Genomic DNA, 7,797 nt, shown 5'->3' with positions numbered 1-7,797 from the left:
GCGTAAAAACATTGCGATGAATCTTCCGCAGGATGCGTTCTGAATTCGTTGAAACTCGTTGACGATTTCTTTATCTGTTTCGATCGGAATTCGTGTGTCGGAAAACGAGACACGAACAAACGACGAGTCGTTCTCGGTTATCAGTGAACTTCTGAACACGCCCCACGCCGTTGAAATTAAACCGGCTGAACCCAACCCTTTGATATGCACAGAACGTAATGTGTCATTTTTCACGTGTTTCCGTGAACTTTTCGTGAACAGAGGGAATCGTCAGAAAAGACGCAACATTGATAGATTTTTATTGGAATAAGCGTTTTTCGTAACCTCTTGACAAAATGGTAAGCGTGAAATAGGCGTACATCACCGTGAAATAGGTTATAATGACTTACCTCTCGTGAAGCGATAAAGTTCTTTATCAGTTGGGTATGATGTAGTCTGATTTGGTTTGTGTGTTGTTCGATATGCTCTTTTTGGAAGTGAACATTTTTTATTGAAATATTAAATATAGATAGATTATTAGCAAAATATTTAAATTTACATGTTTGATGAGCTATTAATTATTAATATGTATGCTGCAGTCTGGAACGCTAAAACCTTATTTGGCAGCAGTGAGGAGGACACTGACTGCTGCTATGTGTCTGGAGAACTTCTCTTCCCAAATAGTGGAGAAACATAATAAGCCTGAGGTTGAAGTGAGAGCTAGTAAGGAGCTTCTTCTGACTCCGATATTGATAAGCAGAAATGACAAAGAGAAGGTGCTGATCGAGTCCAGTATAAACAGTATGAGAATAAGTATTGCTGTAAAACAGGCTGATGATTTAGAGAAGCTACTGTGTCATAATTTCACAAGATTTATGACAATGAGAGCGGAACACTTTATCATTCTTAGGAGAAAGCCAATAGAGGTAAACATTTTTTCATATTTCCTAAGGATTGTGTAAAGGAAAATACAGCCAATAAAAATTGATGTTATTTACGTTGTTTTACAGGGTTATGATATTAGTTTTTTAATTACAAATATCCATGTAGAGCAAATGTACAAACACAAAATTGTAGACTTTGTCATTTATTTCATGGAAGAGATTGACAGAGAGATCAGTGAGATGAAACTGTCTATGAATGCAAGGGCTCGAATTTGTGCGGAAGAATTTCTGAAAAGGGTCAGTATTTATGGTGCAATGTTTAAAAAAGCATATTGTAACTGTTACTGGAACCTGAATTTTTCTATTTTAGTTTTAATTTCACGGACACAAAGTGTTAACAACATAGCAATAATCGCAAACGCCAGGTCATTAAAAGTAACAGTGCCCAAGAATTACAAACTGGTTAATACTTAACCAGTATTTTAACGGATAATATCCCAACCGATCCTTGATCCAACCCTCTGTTGTTCTCCAGCCGCGATCCAAGAAACATGATCCATTCGAAATAAATTTCTCGATTAATCGATGTTATCTCCAGCTCTGTGTGCGTGTGTGCGTGTGTGCATGTGCAAACGAACAACAAGTCTGATGTACATGTAAGTACAGTATATAACAGTATATAAATTCAGCACCCGTGATCGAAACGCGCGAACCTTCCAATCGAGAGTTTCTTTCTCCCAAAAGGGGAAAATTGGAAGTGCTCGTTGGCGTCCGTTCAAAAAGCTGCTGAGTCTTTCTAAAACTAATTTTAATATTCTCGAACCCAAGACGATATAAATAATCGAGAAAATGACGAAACCGCGAGAATAACATTAATATGATAAACTTTTCACGCGACGAACTTATTTCTCAGTTTCGTCGCAGAAACTAAGAGAAAGAGAGAGATAGAGAAAACTGTTCAGAAGTGTAGACTGTTTTCGAGTCTAGCGTCTTGTAATCGTCTTAACGAGTTTTACAATTAACCTGCCCACGATGTACATTTTTACAGTTATACATACGTATTATATTACTAATTATTAAAAAAGAAGAAGAAAAGAATATTCGCGAGAATTGTATAGATAAGAAACTTTTCAGGCGAGAAACATTTTCTTACCTTAATTCAGGATAATAATAATAATAAAGTTCAGAATCATTAACGAGAGTAACTTTAGCACAAACCAGGCCACGAAACGTTCAGTATCAAAATGGAAGTGAATAGACGAAGGCTTATGTAATTTTGTTGGACACTAGGAACACTTTTTAAAGGATATTCCTCGATTCTCACATCAGTTGCACTGGTGCAACGCGAAAAAGAATAGATAAGGGGAAGAAGAAGAAGAAGAAGTAGAAGAAAAAGAAGAAGAAGAACGTTAAGTAATTATAAACGCAACTGATGTTCACCACGACACCGCTGGTATACATATACATACATTGTAACGCGTTGAACAGCTGCCAAACACTATTTAGCATTAGCGAGCTGATCAAGGGACTGTGTAATTACGATCTTTCTTAATCGTCACGATTAGGAGTAAAGGAATTTAAAGGAGCTGCTCTTTATTGTAATCACATTTATACACGGGAGTAAAAGAAGTTCTTGACTATTGTACATTCTTGATGGAGAACTTTTTTACCACGTCGCAATTGTATCTGATTTCCAGAAGAATATTATTATTACTATTATTATTATTGTTGTTATTATTAGAATGGATATAGGTGATCGCGCGTATTTTTCTTTTTCTTTCTTATGAACACACTTCTGAGGAGGAACAATTTGGCACACGTTTCATCTTGAATCGCCATGAAACACGTTGTTTGAAGCACGTGCTCTTCTTGATGTAAGAGAGAGAGAGAGAAAGAAAGAGAGAGAGAGAGAGAGAGAGAAAGGTTGAGAGGGAGAGAGATAGAAGTGGTGTATGCGTAAAGCGTGCAATTCTTTTTGCATTTACAAAGTTCTATTTATCTTACGGATCATATTGTAACCATATTGATTTAATACTAATGTAAATACAAATAAACGAGAAGAATCATCGTGAGGACATAAGTCTGTGAATTCAGCATGCTGAAGATGAAGATCTCTTAACTTTCAAATCCTCAGAATTAATAATGTAGGATTTAATTCTTAATGGTTACAGAGTATTAGACACCAATTTTAAAGAACAATTAAATTAAATTACTTATTTCAATATTCATATTATCCTCTAATTCAGTCCTAATTGGATTACAATTTATTTGTCATTAGAATGGAAGGTTTTGTGGATTCTATTGAGTAGTTCAGTACATTCCAGAATTCTAGCGTTTTCTGAAAAGTGCCTTGGCGTCTGCAACGCGTCGAACGATGGACAGAGGCCCCCTCGAATCGTGGAATCCATCACGTTCGCGGTCGACTCCTCTTTCCACGGGGAAGGGTAACCCCAACAGAGGCCAGTCGCTCGCCTGGTACCATTCACCAGTAGCAGTCCGCGAGTTTTCCGGCCACGAGGCTTCGCGAGCTCCTCGCGCGGTTCTCCGTTCATCACGCGGCGAATCGAAGTGACACTAGTGATCAACGAGTGAACCAAGGTGCTTTTACCAGAGGAGAGATCGTCAATTCTGAAGATTTTTCACAAAGTCTATAATGAATTTAAAAGTCTCAAAAGAAGAAACGTAAACGAAAATTGTCGAGTCTTAAGAGAAAAAATTTATGAAATTTCAAAATTAGTAAAAATTATCAAATTCTTCTATAATCACAAATAAAGATTTTTTTCTCTCCAAAATTCGCAGAATTAATCGTGGATTACAAATATCAAAATATTACCGAATTTGAAATTCTCGAATTGTCAAATTCCAAAACATCCACGAATCATCAAATATTCAAGTCTCAAAAGGAAGAATTTTTCAATTTTCTAAATTGAAAAGGAAGAATTATTAAATTCTTCTAAATTCACAAGCAAACAAAACCAGAAGTACCTGAACACCATCAAGTTATACACCTTCAAAGAAAATCATCAAATTTCAAACTTCAACATCAATTCAACCCTCAAGTTCACCAAAAGAAACAAAAAAAAAAAAAGAAAACACTCATTTAATCGAAATATCGACAGAGAACGATCCAGCAGTTATCAGTATTTCGAAAACGATCCTCAAAACTCGAGGAACCAGAGACAGCATAAGCTACACCAGTCTCTCATTCGTGGGTGGAGAAACTTTTAATCCTTGTCGTCTCGCGGCCAGTAACCAAACTTTCCCCCCACCTCGAATAGAGGCAGAGGGGTTAGCTTTAAAGGGGCACGTAATCTCGTTTCGCGATATTCGAGATTACCAGCGTCAGCCACAGTCGCTAGCGATTATTTCGTGTAGCTGGAGGCTGGAAGATTGTTGACAAACTTCCACGTTGGAGCGTGTTACGAGGTTTTAGCCGTGCTCATCTCCTCCGCGTTCTCCAAACGCGGTGATCGTGATAGGGGGCAAAAAGAGGGAGAGGGAGAGGGGGGGGGAGCAGTAGGGAGAGGAAGTCGGTTTTCGGTTAGCGAGAGACCTTCTAATTCCTAACGAGCGCCCAAAAATACACGGTGAGGAGAGAGAGGATCGAGTGCAACGGTGGCTGTAGATAGCCGCGACGGAGGACGAGGAAAAGAGGCAGGTAGAAACGAGCCGGATAAATAGAGGCTTACGAGTTATACGGGTCTTCCTAGCATCTCTTCTCGCTACGTTCGTTCACTCCTTCCTCCTTCTATTTCTACCTTTGCTCTTGTTTCATCCCCCCCTCACCCTCCACCTCTTTTGCTTTTTAATCGCGTGCAAGAAAAGTTACCTGTCGATATTTTTCGGTGAGAAGTTGTTAGAGGAGATTAGTAAAGAAATTGGTAAGAAATTTGTTTATTGCCCGGTGAAAGTTTCCGAGAAGTTGATAAAGGAGATTAGTACAGAAATTAGTAAAACATTTGTTTATTGCTTCTGAACAAATGTTTAGTAAATTAAATACATTTTTTACTCTTGTTTTGGCCTCGAACCGGTTTGCTTTTTAATTGTGTACAGGAGAAGTCCGATGATAGGGGGATTAGTGAAAAAGAAATTTATAAAAAATTTGTTTATTGCTATTGAATTATTATTTAGTACATCGTATACATACGATGGTTCGTGAGAATTGATATTGGTTCAGGTAAGTTGACGATGGTGGTTTCCTATTGAGAGGAGTGGGGCTGGGACGTGGTCTGACCTGCTAGGATTATTCTACTTACAATCAGAATTGTAGTATTTCGTGTTAGAAAACGTTCGATACGAATTTCTTTTAAACTTGTTTTACTGTGAATCTTAGTTTTGTTTATTTTTTTTTTTTTTTTATAAACGAGCTAGGAAATCCTTAGTTAATTAAGTAGGATTATTCTACTTGGAATAGTTGATGAATATTCTATCATGGATCGTTTAACAGCCTAGGCTTATTCTACGTAAATTCGTTTCTACTATTTTCCTCAGCAATTGCCCAGTGATTCTTCGCGAACTTAATTAAAACTTGTTCCGCTGCGGACCATTTAATGGGGCCAGGCTTATTCTACTTTACAACCGTTTTACTATCGCCTTCGATTCATTTTCCATCACGTACTGTTTAATTGAAAGTCCTTTTTACTCTTCTCGTTTACTGATTTTTTATTCACTAAGACAATTCAATTTTTCACGAAGAAAATAAAGAATTGCTCTGTGGTTGATCATTCAACTTGGTAGACTTGTACTACTTAGAACTACTTCATCTCTTTTGTTTTTAATAACTCTTCGATTAAATTTTTCTCATTTACAATTCTACTCACTTTCTCCTCAACAAATATTCAGTTAATTCGAAGAAGTCGCAAAAGATTACAAAATTTTCGATAAAATACATTTATTCTGTTAAAAATCCTCTCTTAAATTTTCACCTAATTTCAATAGTCTGAAACTCGTTCATGCATCAAGAAACTCCGCTTCCGCCAAAATTCTTCTAGAGTTTCCTCCCCTTTTTCAACATCAACTAACCCACATATCAATTTTCAGTCAATTCGATGTAGTTGCAAAAAAAATAAGAAATATTCAACTGTGTACACTTATTCTGTTTAAAATCTCCCCACAATTTTCCACCCAATTTCATATATTAACCAAATTCACGAAGAAACTCCGCTTCTTCCAAAATTCTTGAAGAAGTTCCTCAACCACATCAACTAATTTCTAAAAAAACTTCATCTAAACACAATCCTCCCCTTCCTCGTCGCCCTTTTTCATCGTCTCCCTTTCTATTTATCCGCTCGCGCTCTAATTCTTCTTTTCCATCCTTCACTCCCGCCCGGAAGATCAGCTGTTCCCTCTCCCTCTCGCGCTACTACCCTCCCTCCCTCTCTCTCTCTACACCCCCTCCCTCTTTATTTCTATCCCTCTCGAATCACGAAACATTTCGCGTGGTTTCTCACTTGCGAACCTCTCTCCCCACCCCTTCGAAACGAGTCTCGTCCAGACGCGTCGAGGCGTCCTCGCGGCGCGTTCACGTCGAGCTTGCGCGACGCCGCCGCTTTTTACGCCGACGCCGACGCAGCGCCGCGGGCTCCGAGTCGGCGTAGTCTGGGCCCTGGCGTCTCCCGATCGGCCACGGGAACCCACACCATATCCAAACGGAGGAGCCGCCGCCGCGTCCGTACTATTAACCTCCTCGATCCTTGTCGTGCTGTCTTTTTAATCGCGTGTACCTAACCTCTCTCAAAAAAAAAAAAAAAAAAAGAAACCAGAAAAATAAAAGAATCACTCGTCACCAATCTCGAAATAAGAAGTAAAAAGAAAGATTAAGTAGAAAGAAATCTCCACCCTTGGATTGGATACGATTTATTATATAAATCACTCTCGCGGGAAGAGGAGAAAAATTTGATCGGAGAAAAAGGCGAAGAAAGAAAGAAGGGTTAAGCCCTATTAAGCGAAGGAAGGAAGGAAGGAAGAAGGGAGAGAAGCCAGTAGAGGGAGTGGAGGAAGCTTTGGTAGGGGGCTAGAGGGGTGGAGAAAGAGAAGAGAGACGACACGGTTGTATCTGGGGGAAACAGGGTGGGAGGTGAGATAGAGAGAGAGAAAGAGTAGTCTTGCGTGGCACGAGAGAACGCTGCTGCGAGAGAGGGCCTAAAGTCGAGAGTTAGGAGTTGTGGCTCGTGGTTAGATAGGATGCGTGTGCCTGGGTGCGGTGTTCCACCACCACCCGACAGCCGACGGTTCAACGACAACAATCAGCAGACGAGTTACGATATCAACGTAGTATCTAACATTGACTATTATACAAAGAAAGATATCGAAAGAAACTTCATCGGTGATCATTTGAGGAAAAGCATTATTGTTCTGCCGAGGGTGGATTGTTACGCGCGAATCGGTTGCCTCGAGCACCAGCCTCGAGCCGGCTGTTTAACAGAACCGTTCACCAATTTATCAGGTGATTATTGTACACCGTACGAATACATCGATACAACAGTTTGGATCGTTAATCGAAACGAAGAAAGAAAGGTTGATCATTTGGAAGTATTGGACAGTACGATAGATCGGTTGAATTGGCGGAACAATCAGCGAAGGAAGCAGTAGAAAAGAGAGAAGCTGGTGCAGAGGACGTATCATCAGTGGGGCGGCTGGCCCATCAGGCGAGAGTCAGCGTCGCTCGGCGTCGGGACGAGGCTGGTGGCGAGCACTGGCTCGCTCGAGGAGCGCCGGCTTCAGCCTGTACCGCAGCCGACGTCCCAGCTACTCATGTTCATCCCGGACACACTGAGGAGCTGCATGGTGGAACCGGATGTCTCGACTTACCTGCAGGCCCCTTCCGTAGGACAGGTGCTGTCATTTTCTTTTAGATTGAGTGATGGGAAAATTTGAAGTTTTCCCGACCAAGTGGGGCTTTTCCTATTTGTTTCTTCTTCGTTTTTTTTTTTTT

The 7,797-nt window shown here is 40.0% G+C and overlaps 2 protein-coding genes across 7 annotated transcripts in view; both read left to right on the top strand.

Annotated features, from left to right (window-relative positions):
* Nucleotides 1-6: 6 nt before the first annotated feature.
* LOC108575177 (actin-related protein 2/3 complex subunit 4) lies at nucleotides 7-1,800 on the top strand. Of its 2 annotated transcripts, XM_017937905.1 has the most exons (4): nucleotides 7-338; nucleotides 579-905; nucleotides 990-1,160; nucleotides 1,234-1,800. In XM_017937905.1, the coding sequence occupies exons 1-4, from the start codon at nucleotides 336-338 to the stop codon at nucleotides 1,237-1,239; spliced, it is 507 nt and encodes a 168-aa protein (XP_017793394.1). In that variant the 5' UTR covers nucleotides 7-335; the 3' UTR covers nucleotides 1,240-1,800. The 2 variants fall into 2 exon arrangements, with proteins under 2 accessions (XP_017793394.1, XP_017793393.1); XM_017937904.1 differs by lacking the exon at nucleotides 7-338 and having other exon boundaries at nucleotides 570-905.
* Nucleotides 1,801-7,478: 5,678 nt separating this feature from the next.
* The window catches only part of LOC108575260 (nuclear factor 1 X-type), an 87,769-nt gene continuing 87,450 nt past the window's right edge, over nucleotides 7,479-7,797 (top strand). For 4 of the 5 annotated variants that reach the window (XM_017938010.1, XM_017938004.1, XM_017938006.1 and 1 more), the window contains exon 1: nucleotides 7,543-7,697. In XM_017938010.1, coding sequence (XP_017793499.1) covers nucleotides 7,617-7,697 — 81 coding nt within the window. In that variant the 5' untranslated portion in view covers nucleotides 7,543-7,616. Of the gene's footprint in view, nucleotides 7,698-7,797 lie in introns of all 5 variants that reach the window. The other variant, XM_017938012.1, reaches the window with a different exon arrangement.

This window comes from Habropoda laboriosa, unplaced genomic scaffold (assembly GCF_001263275.1).
Source record: "Habropoda laboriosa isolate 0110345459 unplaced genomic scaffold, ASM126327v1 scaffold207, whole genome shotgun sequence".
Classification (NCBI taxonomy): Eukaryota; Metazoa; Arthropoda; class Insecta; order Hymenoptera; family Apidae; genus Habropoda; species Habropoda laboriosa.
Note: the sequence above shows the minus strand (reverse complement) of the source record. Positions and strands in the feature narration are given on the sequence as shown.

Bases quoted from the DNA above. Each gene is read 5' to 3' on its own strand.
- LOC108575177 (XM_017937904.1), top strand. From the start codon at position 570: ATGCTGCAGTCTGGAACGCTAAAACCTTATTTGGCAGCAGTGAGGAGG. The intron at 906-989 runs GTAAACATTTTT...GTTGTTTTACAG, and splicing joins TTAGGAGAAAGCCAATAGAG to GGTTATGATATTAGTTTTTT.